The sequence below is a fragment of the Gallus gallus genome, chromosome 1, assembly GCF_016699485.2.
Source record: "Gallus gallus isolate bGalGal1 chromosome 1, bGalGal1.mat.broiler.GRCg7b, whole genome shotgun sequence".
NCBI classification, from domain to species: domain Eukaryota; kingdom Metazoa; phylum Chordata; class Aves; order Galliformes; family Phasianidae; genus Gallus; species Gallus gallus.
Genome location: NC_052532.1, coordinates 172186374 through 172204627, shown reverse-complemented (window position 1 = coordinate 172204627; position 18254 = coordinate 172186374). Strand labels below are relative to the sequence as shown.

At 39.5% G+C, this 18254-nt stretch overlaps 2 protein-coding genes across 24 annotated transcripts in view; one reads left to right on the top strand and one right to left on the bottom strand.

Moving 5' to 3' along the window:
* The first annotated feature begins 21 nt into the window (after positions 1 to 21).
* EXOSC8 (exosome component 8) lies at positions 22 to 8931 on the top strand. The gene is made up of 11 exons (XM_003640577.6): positions 22 to 57; positions 425 to 461; positions 1710 to 1773; positions 2931 to 3004; positions 3605 to 3650; positions 4655 to 4760; positions 4844 to 4889; positions 5140 to 5236; positions 5995 to 6115; positions 8207 to 8313; positions 8720 to 8931. The coding sequence occupies exons 1-11, from the start codon at positions 41 to 43 to the stop codon at positions 8833 to 8835; spliced, it is 831 nt and encodes a 276-aa protein (XP_003640625.2). The 5' UTR covers positions 22 to 40; the 3' UTR covers positions 8836 to 8931.
* Positions 8857 to 18254, bottom strand: part of SUPT20H (SPT20 homolog, SAGA complex component) — a 37166-nt gene continuing 27768 nt past the window's right edge. For 5 of the 23 annotated variants that reach the window (XM_015277782.4, XM_040700027.2, XM_040700021.2 and 2 more), the window contains 5 exon segments: positions 17694 to 17763; positions 16513 to 16667; positions 14138 to 14193; positions 10827 to 10932; positions 8857 to 9395 (listed from right to left, as the gene is read on the bottom strand). In XM_015277782.4, the coding sequence (XP_015133268.1) occupies positions 9295 to 9395; positions 10827 to 10932; positions 14138 to 14193; positions 16513 to 16667; positions 17694 to 17763 (488 nt within the window). In that variant the 3' untranslated portion in view covers positions 8857 to 9294. 23 annotated transcript variants of the gene reach the window in all.

Below are 18254 nucleotides of genomic sequence, written 5' to 3'. Positions count from 1 at the left end.
CAGGTCCGGAACTACGCCCATAGAGGACAGCGGTGCCGCCATGGCGACGGCTTTCAAGTGAGTCGGGGCGCCGCGGCCCCAGCGATCCCCGCGCCGTGAGGGGCCGGGTCTGCTCGGGCCGTGCTGTGGGGCCGCGCCGCTTCGGTGAGGCGGCGTGGCGAGGGCGGGGCGCTTTCTCTGGAGGCCGCTGGTGTGGGGTTAATCGGCTACGGGGCTTCGCGAGGGCCCGTGGGTGGCTGTGTTAAAAGCAGGAGCGCTCCGTGGGACCAGGAGATCCCTGGTCTTTCAGGGACCGCGCTGCTGAGCAGCTTTGCTGCCCGCCTTCATTCTGAAGTGATGTGTTGCCGTAGGCTTCCAGCTTGCTTTTCCCTCCTGCTCTCTCTTTGGGAGCTTGCACGTGAACCCCCTTTTCTGTCTGTTTTAGAACAGTGGAACCGCTGGAATATTACAGAAGATTTTTGGTGAGTAAAAGGTGATATGCGTGTACGCATCGATGCTTGCAGCTTTCTTTTGCGTGCATATGGTCTTTAAACTTAGAATCATAAAATCATAAAGGTTAGAAAGACCTCTAAGATCATCTAATCCAGCCGTCCACCTACCACCAGTACTGCCCACTACACCACGTCGCTCGGTGCCTTGAATGTGTCCGCACGTTTCTTGAACGCCTCTGGGGGCGGTGACTGCACCACCTCCCGGGCAGCCCCGTTCTGGCACCTGCTCCCCATCAAACTGGTGCCCCAGCTTTGTTGCCCTTCTCCGGCCTCAGTGTCTTTCTTGTCTACATGGAAACCTGAAGCTGTGAGAGAAAGGCATAAACCTTGTCAAAGTGGGGAAAAAGGGTCATACATCTTCAGAAGCTGTTTTTCCTCCTACTAGTGGCATTGATACCACCAAAGGTTGTGTTTAACTGCAGGTGAGTAAATGCTTTTGTTGGCTTTGTGTCTCATAAAAAGGCTGGGCTCTCAGATGCTGCTAAATGCTAAGAGAAAATATTGCTACTGACTGCTCAGCATAACTGTGAAGGAAAGCTGCCAACTTTCTGGAATATGATCTATATATATCTATATTTCATTACTGAAATAGTCTTCTCTTGGAAATGAGTACAGTATTACTGCAGTTCTTGTAATTGAACCAAAAGTCTGTGATTTTGAGAAGCTTGAAATTGTGATGAATAGTAGTTCAGCTCTAACATGAAAATGAATTGATGCTGCTTTTAGTTTAAGATTCAGGTTTTGTTGTGCAGTGTCTGACTTGGCAGTATTTAGAGGTGTTATGTTTGGTCTGGTTCACTCTGATGTTCATTGTCAGGGCTCTGCTGGGTGAGAGTAAGGAAGGGAGCTGTAGACAGGTATGAACTCTCATTTTAAGTCATCAGGGAATATCCATTTCTGGATGGTTTTCTGAATCTAGCCTGTAGTACTTATCCTTGAGACAGACAGCCAATCTGTTTTGTTAATCTTCTAAATAAGTTAAAATAAATAAAAAAAATTGTGATCTACAAGCCCAAACTGGGTGTCAGTTGATGGGAAACTAAGTTGGAATAAGATTGAGCTTGCAATTTTGTAACTATATTTCTACTGACAGAAAGAGAATGCTTTATTCTTTCCTTTGATAAACGTATTGTTCTGCTGTTTGATATAATATGCTATGTTTGGTGTGTTATCTGATAGAATAAGTTTTCTAATTTGACCTCTGTAAATGTTGTTTAGAAAGAGAACTGTCGACCTGATGGGAGGGAGTTAGGTGAATTCCGAGCAACCACTGTCAACATAGGTAAGTACTTATTTGGAATGTCTTTAATGATTCTACAGTTCTATTTAGGGACGTGGTTTAGTGGTGATGAGTTGACAGTTGGACTAGATGATCTTAGTCATCATCTGCAACTTTAAACCATTCTATGAATAATAATAATAATAATAACGGGAGTAGTATTAATCTCATAATAGCTAGTACACTTAATGATTTGCTGATCAGTCTTCATGGTGCTCACGTTTTGAAACGAGAGAGCATTTTTATTTGTAGTTCAAACGAGCATTAAAGATAACAGCATGCTCAGATCTATTCAGTGCTGCTCCTGGGCTGGTGTGCAGAGTATTATTTAAGGGATCTTGGAAGCTTGTCTCTTTCAAAGATGAGCAGCTTGCACTGTAGATGCTGAAAGCAGCATCTGTGTCAACACTGACCAGCAAACAGTCATTGCCTACCACCTTGAAAGAGATGGGTTCTCCCTGCTTCTGTTTTATTCGAAGCCTGATGAGCAACTGTCTCAGGCAGAGGCAAGATACCTCTATGCAGTGAGCAGAGACCTTACCTGCCTTTCTTGGACATCACTTTCTAAAAGCAAAGTGCAGGTTAGCATTAAACCACCATGGAATAGCTGCTGATCATTGCTCAAACGGACACTGCAGGTTTTTTCCTTTATCTATCGTTGCCTTTTCACAAGGTCTTGCTGTAAGCTAGACAGAAGGTGGTCTTGTCATTGCCATCCTTGATTACTGGCTTGAATGTTTTCCACTAGTAGGATTGTGGCATTTAGAGCAGTTTTTTTGCTGTTTTACCTGTTTGTGTGGTAAAAGATATGTTTTCTTCTAGTACAACACGGAGTGCTTTTAATCTAAGGGATATTTTTAGTTCAAATTTGCATTAATGAGCAAAAATAATATGGTGGTCATGAGAAAACTGGATCAAGATAAAGAGGAGAAAATACTAGTAATACATTTTGGATAATGGATTCATTAATTCTTAGCTAGTAATACAGTATTTTGATGTTTGATGGAGAGGGGAGTTCTGTTTGCATCCTGGATGCATCAAGACTTAGCTGAGGTTGTGTTTGGTTTAAAATGATGGAGAATAAACACTGTGAAGGTGGATGTTAAGGCCCTTTGGATGGAAAAGGACAGATTTTACTGAACAGCACTTTCTATCTTCAGGTTCAATTACAACTGCAGATGGTTCTGCCTTGGTGAAGTTGGGAAATACTACAGTAATTTGTGGAGTGAAAGCGGTATGGTTGGTTTTTATTTTAACTTGTCTGTTAGCTGAATTTGTACATTCATTTGTAGAATGCCTCTCCCAGAGAGTTAAAATAACATACCAGTCAGACAGAATTACAGTCTTTCACTTGAGTTACTTCAAACCTCAAAGATAATAATGATTTAGTTGTCCAGTGTGACTTGTACATTCAGAGAACGTGTGTTTTTGTGATGTGTGTTGTGCATTGGGGAGGATATACGCAAGGATATAACAGCTTTTATCCAGAAATAACAAACAGAATAATGGACAAGTTCCTTAAGATTGATCAGTAAGTGGGTTGGTGAATAGCTGGCTGAGCTATTGAGTGCGCTGTCAGCTCAGCTCTGCTGGTGGCCTGCCATGAACCTTGAGACAAATCACTTCACACCCCCGCAGTGAGAAGTTTTCCCATAGACATAGGTAAATTTGAGACAGTTTGCTACCTATTAACTTGCAATCAACTCATTAAAAATAGCTCTTGTAAATTGAATTGTAACAGTTACAGGCAAGAAAATGATATTTCATAAACAAAATAGAAGGAAAATGTTTTTGAACAGAATTCAGCTCTTTATTTTTACCTTTTTTATTCCAGGAGCTTGCTGCACCTGCATTAGATTCTGCTAATAAGGGATATATCGGTAAGATTTTTGGTATCATTCTTACTCAGGTCTTTTTCCTTCAGCTAAAGGGCTGTAATCATGGGACAGATGGAGTGTGCTGTGTAGGCCTCTTAAAGAAAACAGCAGGAACTGTATTACCTTCCCTGAAATCAGTTTCCAAATTGACATTCAGGAAGTGGTGCTTCAGAAATTTCAGAGCTCCCCCGCTCTGCTTGTGAGTTTTCCATGCAAAGCTGTCTTTTCATTCCTGGTTCCAGCCCAGGTTGAAAATAAACCTCCACTGGGGGATAAGTATGTATGTTAGATTGAAGGTAGTTCATCTCTGCAATCCTGCGCTGTGTAAGGCTTTGCAAAGGCATGTATCTTTTTTTTCTTGAAGTCTCAACAGACAAAAAGTGCTTCTTGTGAAAAGAGTGAACTAAAAACTACTTATTTCTTAGGGAGCTGTAGAAATCAAAGTATATCTGCATTCTTGTGTGATTTTTAACTCTGTGGAACTGAGATCTTCTGCAAAGTATGTTGTTTGCAGTGAATTTGATTATGGTCTCGGGTTTTCTTCCCCCCCATAAATGTTTATGCATGTTTTTGCTTTCAGTTGAAAGCATCAGGTTTTAACAGTTGAAGAAAAGCAGACAGCATACCAGTAAAGCCAGGCAGTGGGATGAATGTGGTGTTGTTTCATGATCTAATTTAGAATTCTTAACACTTATGGAAGAGTTCCTATGTGGTCACGATATTCATAGCAGGAATACAAATGGAAAATGGTACATATCATTACTGGCTTTTCAATGGAATATGTATTTCCAAGCACAGACTTGTAGATGTCCTTTACTACAAGGCCATATTTCATTTGTTTTATTTTATTTTATTTTATTTTTGAGGAGTGAGGTAGGAAGACTTGACTGAAAAGGTTTTGGTCTTACCTTTTGTTTGAAGTATATAAAATGGTATTGAAGTGCATATTGTCTTATGTCTATTTGTGATTTCCCATTAATTTATAACTAATGACCTTTGCTCCCCAGTTCCAAATGTAGAATTGCCATCTCTCTGCTCAACGAGGTTTCGCTCTGGACCTCCTGGTGAAGAGGCTCAAGCAGCAAGCCAATTCATTGCAGATGTGATTGAAAAGTAAGAGCCACTGTACTGCATTTAAAATACAAAAAACTGCAGGATGAGTTTCTGTTCCCTGGTTTACACTCATTTTCTTTTAGTTCACAGATAATAGCAAAAGAAGATCTGTGTATTGCAGATGGCAAGGTAAGTTCTGTCTCCAAACAGAAGGTCATAGTAGCAAGATCAGTGTTACAACTTGAAAGAAAATATGGGGGTTGTAGATTGTTTTGGTTTTGTTTTTTAGTCCACATAGCTTGGTTTCTGTTCAAAGTGTAAAAATTTCTTTCTCATGTAAGAAATAAGTATATGTGTTCAAGTGGCCAGTGCTTTCTTAGATATTGCATCATTTACTTAGCTGCTCTAATACCTCATGTGCGCAAACCTTTTTTGGTAGCTTGCTTGGGTGTTATACTGTGATATCATATGTCTGGACTACGATGGGAACATCTTGGATGCCAGTACCTTTGCTTTGTTAGCAGCACTGAAAAATGGTAAGTCTTCTGTGGAGTAAAACACTCTGACTACTGCTGCTGGCAGAAGTGGTCACTAATTGAAATGTCTTACCTTGATCATCTTCCCTTGTTCATCCATTTTGTGTAGGCAGAATAAATTGGGGGCTTTCTTGTTTGGCAGAATACAGTATTCCAAGCTTAATGCATTATAGTTTGAAATAAATGTTTTCTTGTACGCAAAGTGTGGATTGATCCTTCACAAGATGTGGGTTAAACACACATGTAGGCAACAGCATAAAGAGAAACTCAGTAAGGCTTCCTTTCTTATTGTGACCCACATGTCTTTGAATTCCTATAGCTACTTTGCTATTGATTTCCCTGTCTCCAATACTGTATAGGTTGACAAAGAGTTACCTGGTGATCAGATTGTGTTTTTTTTTCTAGATTTCTGAAATATCTGTATGTCCAGTAGGCTTTTTGCATGGGAAGAATGCTTTTTGTTAAAGATATTGTAAGTGTATGGTATTTTGGAAGCAGAAAATGCTTCTGTGTAAGGAAGAATGTTATATACTTACTTTAACAGGTAGTTCTAAGTTAAACACTTTCCTTGAATTTAAAAAATGCTTTGTATAGGAGCACCAGCAATGTAGCCACAACTTTATTCTCATCTGTTTTCAGTGGCTTAGCAATATGGTAAAAGAACAGCTGAAATATTTCAGTAGCCTTGGATATCTCTCAGCCTACACTAAAACAGCAATGCTTAATATTGTTCCAATGCAATGTTTTCATTTCTTCAGTACAACTGCCATCTGTTACTATAAATGAAGAAACTGGTTTGTCCGAAGTTAATTTAAAGCAGAAGAATCCCTTGGTTATCAGAAAGCATCCAGTTGCCACATCATTTGCTATATTTGATGAGTAAGTCTGTAACTGTTTTGTACTTAAAAAACTGCTGAGTATTTAACAGAAGTAGCGAAAACCAGAAGGTGCTTAGGGTGACATTTCTGCACGTCTCATCCACTTCTGCTAATGAAGAACATGGGGGCGGGCCTGTTTCTCTTGCTCTTGCTTCCAAAGCCTGTCCTGCTGATCTGTAGTTCTGCGTTACGAATCAGTATGCAGCAGAATGACACAAAGTCTGTCCAACTTCTTCCTGTGACTTAAAGCAGAATGGTTTCCCAGCCTAAAAGACAGGCTTGAAAGTACTCTAGCATTGAAGTTGCTGGAATAGGTAATTGTTTGCAGTATCTTTGAGACAAAAGAATGCTAGGAACACGGAGAAGCTTTTAAAAGTGTATGTACATAACTGATATCAAAGATGGTAGTGTTTCAACAGCTTACATCAAGTATTTGTCAACAGAGGAAGTAAAAAAATACCCATCCAGATAGAACAAAATCTCTTGGTAATGAAAACGTATTTACCCAACTTGAAATATGACCAGCACTTCTGAGTCCTTGTCCCTGTAGGTAAGGAATCTGAGAGTTCAGAATAATCACATCTGATAACCTGATTGCTCACCTGAAATTGTTTATTGGCTCTTCATTAGTCTGTTAAGTATGCGTTCTTTTGCTCCATAGAATAAAGTAGGAAGCCACAATTACTTGCTGTGCTACAAAACTGATTAAGTATTTAAGAGAGGTTGGGGTATACGCTACATGAGATGGAGAGAGGGGAGTGCTAAACTTGAAATGTTGTCTTAGCAATTACCAGACTTAAAGTAGAAAGCTCTCAATAACTTAGAATGCTTTTATTAATGACTTAAATATTCTTGAACCTGAAGTTTGATGTAGACTGAAAGTGAGGGAATTGGGATAACGTGACAGACAGTTGTCAGGAGGTTATTATTTGCACATAAATCACATATTTCCCAGTTGACCAAAAATTGCCTCTGGAAGAAGGTTTTCAGGTTGGTCTTTGTTTACTTCACTAAAATTGAGTGTTGCATCAAGTTGTTTAAGAAGTTTCACTTTCTCTCTTAAATAAACGTGTGTGTGTTTCTGAATTCTGTCCTACTTTTCTGCGGATGTTCATGGGATCATAGAATGGTTTGGGTTGGAAGGGACCTTAAAGCCCACCCAGTCCCAACCCTGTGCCATGGGCAGTGCCCCCCACCAGCTCAGGCTGCCTGGGGCCCCATCCAACCTGGCCTTGAGCGCCTCCAGGGATGGGGCACCCACAGCTTTTCTGGGCAGCTGTGCCAATGTTTGAGACTTCATGAAAACTTCACATATAGTCTTCTTTGTTGAGATACATTTCCAATGGTAGATTTCATTGTCTTCGCTTCAGTAGTCTTAGATTCTGTGCTATGGATGCAGCTAAATGATAGTAATGCTGGTGGTGGTTTTTGTGAGTTTTTCTTGTGTGGTCTTTGTTATTTTTTTTAAAGGAGAAAAGTAAGGCTGAACTGTGGTAGCTGGGCTTTTCTTCAAGCTCTTGTACAAAGTTGGCCTATAATTGATATCCTCTTCTCCACTGGTTTGCTTTTTTTTAACTTCAAAACTAACAACCACTTTCTTTTTCAATGATCTGCATTATGTGATGTGTGATATCTTCTCTTGGTTTCCTTAAGGAACTCATTACATCCATTTTTGAAGTATTGGAGTTTGCTGGCAGGAAACCAAGTTCTACTTCGATGAATCTACCATTGGAAGTGTATTTTGCCCTAAGGACTTGTAGCAATTGGCACAGCCTGCAACTAAAAACATTGTATAACTATGAAATAAGTGACTGTATATTTCAAATAGCAGCTTACTGGTATTTTCTTGAAATATCCTATCTATGAAACTTGCTCAAAGATACATTCTAACAGCTAATATTTTAACAGGCATACATCCATTATTTGCTTTTTTTTTTTCAGTTGGTACAGTATGATAAGAAAATAGATAAGCTTGAACACTACCTCAGCCTAGAAGTATTCTGTAAGACTACATTAAAATGAATCAGTAACATTTTTTGCAGTGACATTTATGGCACATCATATACTAATGCCTATGTTTTTCTTTCAAAAGCACATTACTCATTGTTGACCCAACTGCTGAGGAAGAAGACTTAGCAACTGGAACGGTGACTGTTGTCACAGATGAAGATGACAGACTTTGTTCTGTCCACAAACCAGGTACTTTCAAGCTTATCACACAAGAACTTATGAAGAGGATGGTCTTTTCTTGACCTCTATGTTATGTACCTGCATTTCTTTGTAAGATGTAGGTGATGACAGATTGCTCAAGTACTGATTAAACCACTTACTGTTAAAATTCATCTTGAAGGAGGCAGCATGGCTGATGTTAAAAAGTAATTGGTCCTGCATACAGCAAAAGGCAGATTTGGAGCGTGTCTGCATTTTAGCCCTAGTGTTTCTTTCCTGTGCCTGAGGTTATAGCTGGGGAAGCTGTATAACTCCCCAGGTGAAAACTGCTGGTTGGGAGAATTACTGTATTAATACTTGGATTTGGAAAACACAATTAGGGATATGTTACTGAAGTGCAACTGGAAAACCATTTTTCCCCCCCCTCAATCCTTAGGTGGAAGTCCTCTGACAGGAGCCAAACTTCAGGACTGTATCAGCAGAGCCATTACGAGACACAAAGAAGTAAAGAAGCTGATAGACAAAGTAATAAAAAGTATAAAGCCCAAGTGAACAAAAAGATCTCTTCAAAAGTGGATTTATAAAAATTGTATTTGTTACGGTGTTCACAAACCTTTTTATACTAAATAAACAAATACTAATACTACATTTACAAAGTTCATTTTCTTCTAAAATGTCTTTCACCCTTTTACTATGTACAATGCTGCTGAATGGTAAAAAATACAAGATAAAACATTCTGTTAAAAAATTAAGTGACTTAAGGAAGCCAGACCCCAGCTGCTTTACTGATGAACTCACTGTTACGTAGGGTTGGCTTCCAAGTTCATCTTTTTTCAGTGTAATGTCAAAAGTTCAGTTTCCCAACAGTACTATAAAACACTGATTTGTTTTTAAGCTTTATCCTTTTTGAACAGGGGAAAAAGAGAATCACCTTCAAATCATTTTTATACTGAGGGAGAAAAAAAAAGCAAGTCTCAGGATTTTGGAGGGGCAGGTGTGCCTCTTTTCCTTTTACTTTTTGAGTGGCTGCCTGAATGCTGCTGATGTCGCAGATGAGCTGCTTGTGCTGCTGCTGCTGCCATAGCCATTTGATGCTGCAAGAATCGCAACTGCTGCCACAAAGGAGGAGGAGAAAAAGCTTGTTAGCGTGAGCTACAAAACCATGGTTCACATCAGAAAGAATGACGGTAAGGTGGTGGTGGGGGGAAACAAAAACAGAGGAAGCGCTCGGTTAACAGAGGAAACATATCATGTGCAGGGGCAATGAGTACAGTCAAGCAGCACCAGTGGCACAGAAGCCTGAGGGCATGTCTCATGTTTTACACGTATTCTCAGACAGCTACTTCTTTGCCCTTTCTATCCATTGCAGTAACTCAGCAACTTCAGCGAACATTTGGTGACACGCTTTTGGCATAATGCATTTTCCACGCATGTGTTATTTTCGAGGTACCTCACAAGGAGACTGTGCAGAAGTATTTTGATATTTTCATAGACCGTATGAATGATAATACTGAAGGAATGCTTTGCCAGACCTGTTTCTGCATGCTGCCTATACCTGCGCTACCTTTGAACTTGCAGGTGCTTACAGTTTTGTTGTTTTGGAATCCTAATGGCACCTGGCAGTTTATTTAGTAATGTGCCACAAGCACTCCTTGAATGTTATCAAATCAGGAAGGTGGATGGCTTAAATGAATAAAAATAAATTCAGTGCTCCAAGCTGAGAATCACAGATTTCAAGTCTTATCATCGTCATTTGCCAAAATTCAGAGGTTTGTTTCTTTATGAGACCAAAATGACAGTTACAAAAACCAGAAAACAAGATTTTTGAGTTTGGAGCTAAGAACTGTATTACTGTTTTCTTTTTTTAAATAGTCAGAGTGAAGTTGCTGGATTACTTGTATCTGTTGCTGCTGCTGCTGCAAGGCTTGTTGTTGTTGCTGTTGTAAGGCAGAAGAGAGCTGGAGTCTCTGCTGAGGAAGGCTTTGCCCAGGTCTGTTCATGGCAGAGCCAAGCTGAGACAACACTAAGAAAGGAGAAGGGGAAAGCAGGCAGGTCAGAGAGGTCAGGTCAAGTTTATCAGGGTAGGGAAAGGAAGGCATAGGAAGAACGTAACAGAAAAGGAGAGTCAATAGAATTAGTCTGAGTAAAACTGGAAACAGTACGGAATAAAATATACGTGATATACATACTTGGTTAGTTAGAACATAATTAGATTATGAAGTGCTTGTGGAGACACAAAGAGGTTTATTATACTAGATGTTCAGTACACAGTTAGGCATTCCTCAATGAAGTCTGGCATGGAATTTTCCTGTATCTTGTTTTCAGATCAAGTGTGACAGCAATATAATAAATTTACTACACTTAACTGCCAAACAAAGCAGAGAAGTGCGTGCTGTGAAAGTCAAATACTTCTTGTACAATTCATATGCTGATAATACATAGTGTGTTGTTCTCATCTTCTTAAATCAGAAAGACCAAACTTCATTTCAGTGTGAATTTTATCAACGTACACAGACACAGAAGGAGGCTCAGCAAGCACATACCTGTGGCTTGAGGTTGCATGAAATTCCCTACTCCCGTCAGGTTAATGACAGCAGCTTGTTGGGCAGACAATGCCTGATCTTGATTTGATGGACCTTGGTCAGACCCCTAGCAAAAATGAAAAGCTTGATCCTTATTACCAAACTTTAGTACAAATAAGTAAATAAAGCCAGTGTGAAGACAATCTTTTGAAGTGCTATTTGAAAACATTTAATTCTACCTATCACAGTGCATTTATATACAAACAATAGCGGAGTCGCTACTGCAGCATAACAAACAGATGCTAATGCCCCCAGACAGCTGTGTGGGAGAAATGGTTTTATGTTCATTACCTAGCAGAAGTCCCATGCAGATAGCAGCTTCCCTGCTGTCAGGCAGCAGAGATTACAGTTTATGGTTGTAATGGTATCATGTTTCCTCTCCAGCTCCCCACCCCAAAGCCTTCAGGGGACACCTGAAGCCATCTATATGCAAAAGATCATAATCAAAGCAGGGTAAGCATAAGCACATTAAACTGCGTGACACGTGCCTTAACTTTGTGATAAATACAAGTACTGCTTTTAAAGTTTTGTTTTCTAAACAAAGTAGCTCTGACATTAATCACACAAATGGAATTACTGGAACCTGATCCAGTGTCTACTGCTGTGAAAGGGTGCTGCATCACACACCTTTCTAGAACTTAAATTGTGCATTTATTCAAGAGGTGGGAGAATAAAGTATGTATTACACATATGACTTAAAGAAACTGCCCGGCTGATGTCTTAAGGAGGAAAAAAAAACCCACAAGTTTTTGGGTTTTTTGGTGCATTGCCAGCAATTGCAACACTTCTTTTGAATGACCGTATGAAATAATGCCACTGAGATTTGGGTAAATTGGACCAGAAGACTGAACACTGAGACATGCATCATCATCTCACTGAAGACCACAGAGAAGACTTACGGAGTCACAAAACACCGGGAAGAAATAAACCCAAGTAAGAAGTACGTATACGTTCTATTGGCAGCACTGAAAATTGTTGGTCTTTTTGGGCCAAAGTGTTTTTTTTCCACTAAGCAATTGCTTTTCAGCACTGTGAACGCATACCTTCCTGTCCTTCCTAAAAGCCAAGGGATTTAGTATACAAAGTAGCTCATTGTAGCCTCATGACCCCAGCCCTAAACTGTAAGGTGTGGTAAAAGAAAAAAAACAACAGTTCCTTGGGGCAAGTTAGCCAATAGAGAGATTGATTTTGGCCAAAAGAACTTTCTGTCATAGGAAGGTTTAGGCTCAAATCAGCCTTTGTCTGAATGCCCTTAATGTTCAGTATCTAGAAAATAAAACCCAAGAGAACGAGCTTGCGTGATTTTTTAGTGACTCAAAAAGGAACTGACATTTGGATTCTGAGAATAAATCTCAAAGTCTCCCATTAAACTGTCACACATTCCAGAATGAGGTCTGAGATGCAGGGGGTTATACACTGTGAAACCATTTTAAAGAGTCACTTATGAACAGTCTACGGCAGCGCAATGAACTGAAAAACTGTGTTGTGTAACCATAGAGTATTTTATGTACAGAAGTCCTGCATATCTGGGAAGACCAATGTAGTTTTCAAGAGCATAAAAGCAGAGCACCTAGTTTCCCCAAACTGCTGAGTTTCCCCCCAACCTAGGATGAACACAACACTGATAATGATGGTCTCCTTTGAGAATTAAAAAATATAATAATCCTTTAAAACTGATTGGTTTACAATAGTTGTTTGTGAGGAAGCCTCACAGAATCATAGGATTGCTCAGGTTGGAAAAGACCTTAAAGATCATCGAGTCCAACCACAACCCAACCATACTGCCCTAACTCTAACAACCCTCCGCTAAATCATGTCCCTGAGCACCACATCCAAACGGTTTTTAAACACATCCAGGATGGTGACTCAACCACCTCCCTGGGCAGCCTATGCCAGTGCTTAACAACCCTTTCTGTAAAGAAGTGTTTCCTGATATTCAACCTAAACTTATCCTGGTGCAACTTGAGACCATCTCCCCTCATCTTGTCACCTGTCGCCAGTGAGAAGAGACCAACCCTACTCTCACTGTAGCCAGATAATTTTAAGATATATACATATATACATATAAATACATTTTAATTATTCTAATTAATATACTAGATTATACCAGTATCAGAAATGTAAAGCCTAGTCTTCAAAAGCACTACAAATTAATTTCACATTCTGAATATTCCACTGAATTTTAGTAGATTCTTCTAATAACCTGCAAAGTCTGATGCAAAAACTGCTAATTAGAATCTTGATTCCTCTCCCTTAACCCACTTTAAATGTGCCAATTTTCGGTCAAACTACTCTTGGCTTATGAGCGACAGAGGTGGTGTGAAAGGGTATACTTCAATTTGGAATCACATAAATATAAGCATTTAATTTCATAGAACTGCTCTACTCTGGCATATCTGCCTCCTGTGCTGTTCCCTTCCCACAGTTCTGGAGTGTGTATTGGAGTGGCAGAATGAAGCAGGTAATGCTGCCCATGATCTCATACTGCTATCAATTTTTTGAAGCACGGTGCAACGTTTCATAGAATCATAGAATGGCCTGGGTTGAAAAGGACGACAATGATCACCTAGTTTCAACCTCCCTGCTATGTGCAGGGTCGCCAACCAGCAGACCAGGCTGCCCAGAGCCACATCCAGCCTTTGTGGCATTTTGAAGCTGCACCTCTGCAGTAATTTGAATATCCAGAAATTACACCCTGTTCTGCCCTGAAATGGAGTTCAGACATAATAAGCACCTTTTGCTCATGTTTCTATTGAAGGAAATAAAATATTTACAGACCTTTTGAACAACCTATCCCATATCAAATCTTACTTTCATTGCCAGCAGCTCTTTAAAGTCAACACTGCACCTACCTGTGCATGCTTATTTCCACTTTTAGGCCTTATATGCGTAACCCTGATTGATTTTACTGTACTGTTTTTTGCTTCTCATGTAAACATAACATTAGTTTAAAGAAAAAATGATTTGCACTAAAAACTCAAACATAGTATTTTTGGATTAATCTCTTGAATTCAAATGGCAGCATTTCTACATTGACACTGAAAACTATCTACTTTGCTACGAGTTGAGAACATAATTTCCACCTGACATCTTTATGGAAATAACTTTTTCCTCCCATTTTGAATGTCTTAGAAAAATCAATTAACAACTGCAGTACATGCTTTATCCAATCAACTGGCTTCAAAGATTTGTGTGGGCTAAATATAGTAAACAGCACTAAGCATGACTCTACAGAAATGTAAGAAATGATTGTGTCCATGTGTATCAATTACCTGTAGAAGATTTAAGGGCCGAAGATTTGATGCATTTTTCAAACCAAAAGGGCTGCCTGTTGAAGAAAACATCTTTTTATTAGTCGGAGGTCTTTACTTATTTATATACGTGTATTGCAATCAATACACCCTTCCACTGGGATTATTCGTAAACATTTGGAAGCTGTAAAACTGGCACGCTTAAATTTTGTATTTAAACATGAACGCTACATTGTCCATTAAGTTGAAATGCTCACAGTTATCTAGATGTAAAGACAGTTGGCTGTACAGGAAAACTACTGAACATTGTACACTGTAACCTGCAACTTGTGTATGCTTTTAGGACAAAGATGAACGTGGTGAATATTACAGCAGTTCTCTTTCAGTGATTCTCCTTCTGGCTTTGAAATATTTTATTGTTTGCACAATAAACTAATGGCTAAGAACTGAATGAAGTAGCAAGTCCGCTGGTTCTCAACCATTAAAACCACACAAACCCGATCAAAACCTCAGCAGTTGTCCGCCCCTCCAAATGCCCCTGTGAAGAAGCATCTGACTTGTAGGGCTTTTGGCATTACTCCACTCTTCCAAGCTATGCTAAGAAGGTTTACATGTAGTTATCTGTGAGGTGGGTACCAAACTGATTTGAACGCTCCAGTAAAATAGCAGCTGTCAAACAGAATCCCCACTGAGGTCTGCCATGGACTTAGATAACCTCACTACTGTCATTTGTTATGTGAATGACAGCGTAGAGTGTAAAAACCTGCGACAAAACTGGCAAGGGTTGACGATGCCTAAAAGGACAGGATTAGAATTAGGAGTGATCCTAATGAGTTGGAAAATAGAGTCCAAAATCAGTGACATTGAATTCAAAAAGGACAAACAAACAAGTACAAAACTGAGTGACCAGCTTTGCATCCATTCACAAAGAAAGGAGAAATTACAGAAGCTACAGGTATATCTGAATAATCCGTATCACAAATTATAGAACACACAGAAGAGAAGAACTTCTTCACACAGTTTACATTTATAAAACTGTCACAAAATGCTGCAGGTAACAAAAATACAAATGGGTTTCAAAAACCAATCGAATAAGTTCCCAGAATTAAATGTGCCACTGGTTATTAAGCAGTCTGCAGCTGGGAAAGCCCTAAAGCTGGAGACTGCCAGATGTACAGTCATAGACCAAAGGATGTATCGCTTTACATCTGCCTCACCTTAAACTCTTCCCTAAGCATCCTCTAATGGCCACTGTCAGAGACAGAACATAAACGGGTGGATTTTTGGCCTAAGCCACTACAGCCAATCGTAGGTTAATGCAATGCTGTTGCAAAAAAACGCAAATAAAAAACAGGCAGACCTCACTTGGGGAAATGTTAACAGGAATGTTGTGGAAGAGATGAGATGCAGTTATTCTGCTGTGCTCCACAGTGGTAAATCAGCCAAGCTCAAGCTTGTGTCCAGTTTTGGGTACCACATTTTAAGGATGTGAGCAAATTGGACAGTCTAGAAAAGAGTGACAGGATTACGAAAGGTTTGAAAAATACAACCTATCAGAAAGACAAGACAAATGTGGGACACAACAGCATGTTTCTGACAGAAGGTAAAGAGAAATGGTGAACAACTATATTCCACGTCTGCACGGAGTAGGAGAAAAAGTAATTTAACTTGCAATTAAGGAGATGAGCTGTGATTAGAAGAAAACATTTTATACAGATAATGAAGTAGCCTAAACTGCTACTGAGGGAGACTGGAATCTTCGTCATCAAAGGTATTTATGGACAGTTCAGACACGGACAGCTCAGTATGAGTTTAGGCAGATCTGACATTGTCAGTGTAAGAGATGCATATTTTGATGTCCCTTCTATCCTCTCCATTCAATAATCATACTTTAAGGTTCTTTGTCTTAGTTTATTTTTTTTAAATTATAATAAATACTGCTTTAATAAAATATTGAAGCATACTGATTTATATATATAGTCATATTTGAAAGCGATAAGAAACAAATTCATTGTCCATCTAGAATTAAGTAGATAGATAGAATAGAATAGAATACCCTGCACATTTAAAAAAGGAGGCCTCTTTCTCCATTCAGTCATGTCTATTTCCATCAGTTATTACCAAAGTTGTACCTGAATTTGGATATGACCTTAAATCCTGCTGGGCATACCAAGTATAATCTGGATGTAGACTATATTTCCCCAGCCTAGCTTCTAATAGGCAAATAATCTGTCAGTTGCCTACACTTAGAATGTGAAAACTATTTATGGTGTTCCAAAGCTCGAGTCATCAGATAACCATCCATTCACAAACAGTCACTTTGGCCCACTGTTCTCACAAGACATTTTCACACTGTCCCTCTCTGAAGGGTGGCTTTTCAAGTTATTCACACTAACCTGCTTGAGAGGCAGATTGCATTGTAGCGGGCAGTGCACTTGGTACCAGACCTCCTGATGGTAAAATGCCACTCAGATTTATACCTGCAGGGGCTATGGCACCAGTGTTGCACCCCAACATAGGGTTTGAACCACTCATCAATGTCTGCGCTCCACTGTAGAAGAGGAAAGACAACACATCAAATCCAAGTGGTACAAGCAAATCTGAGTAACTGAGCTTTTGCCCTCTGTCTTGTGGAAAGTAATTCAATTGTTTGCAGGAAATAAGATTATGGATAAAGCATCAAGGCAGCGTAAAAAAAATCATTATGCCTACGGTACAACAAACGTGTAAATCCATATTCCAGCAAACAATTCTTTATTTAGTTTAATCCATAGAAAACATAAGGTCTTCAGAATGGTTGGAGTACTGTAAGAAAAAGCTGAGGAACGGCTCATATTTTCCTCTTGCACCATAATGAAGTCTCTTCAGCTAATCAGCAGTGATCAACTGCCAGCACCTCAGATAAGCAACACCAAACAGATAAGCAGATAAGCAACTAATCAGTGCCTGATACGTGCACTGAAGAGCACCGTGTATCTTACACTGTCCATCCTATACTGACTGTGGTATTTCCATTCAGTCTATAAGCAGTTCACTTTATACCACGTAACCTTCTCTCACCAGCAGCATCATTTGATAAAGCCACAGAATGAGCTTTACAGATCAAAGGACTTTTAACCTCAGTATTTGATTAAACTGACAGAAAATGTTTTTGCTCTTTTCTTAAGTTTTACACACTCTTCATTCATAGGCATGTTAAAAATGAAAATCTTTCCATTTCTCATGTAGAGTGGTCTTAAATCAAGGCACAGCTTATGGAATTCAATTATATGCATCTGGAAAAGCTGAATGTAAAATTTTCTTAATTGAATTCTTTCAATATTTTGATAGTAAAGGCCTTAAAATTCAGAAATATAAATAGTTTTAGTGGGTTTTCACTTCATAATTACAAAGTGAACGATCTTTTTGTATCGCAGATACTGAGAAATACCTATCCTAATGGATGCTGAACAGCTTTGTGGAAAAGAACAAAAAGCAAAAGCAAAACAAACAAAAAAGAAAACAGAACAAAAACCCCATCCACCACCAACCAACCCACCCAGGACAGACTAAGAAATCGTCGTAACAAAGAACTTACCACACAGAGCCCACTACATTGATGAAGTTAAGTCCTGCAGGGTTTGCCATGACCTGGGTGGAGGTTGTTCCTGTAGTAATGGATGTTACCATGGTGGAAAGAGGAATGGTCATTACAGGCAGTGCCTGGCTCAGAGACATCTGCTGCTGAGCAAACGGGGTTAACAAAGTGGGCTGAGGGGTGAAGCCTGATTCTTGGGGAGTAGGGGTAGCAGAAGGGGTAATAGGAGTTGAGCTCTGAGCATCAGAAGGGTGTGGGGTCGATGAAGGGGTGTTGGTTGGAGTAGGAGTAGATGGTTTAGGAGTTCCAGACCCTGCTCATTGAGAAAAATAAAAAGTGCTAGTTTGTTATAAAAGGCCTGTTCTTTTTGTATAATAAGGTTAATGGAATCTTATTTAGCACTGAAATTTGTCCCATTTTTTAAATGGCAAGTGTTAATTTCTACATGACACGAGTGTTGCAGCACGCACTCAGTGTTAAGGATGCAGTATAATCACACAGAAAGCCCATTCTCCATCCTTTAAGCCAAACACTGTTTTGTATCCTACATTAAGAACCTTC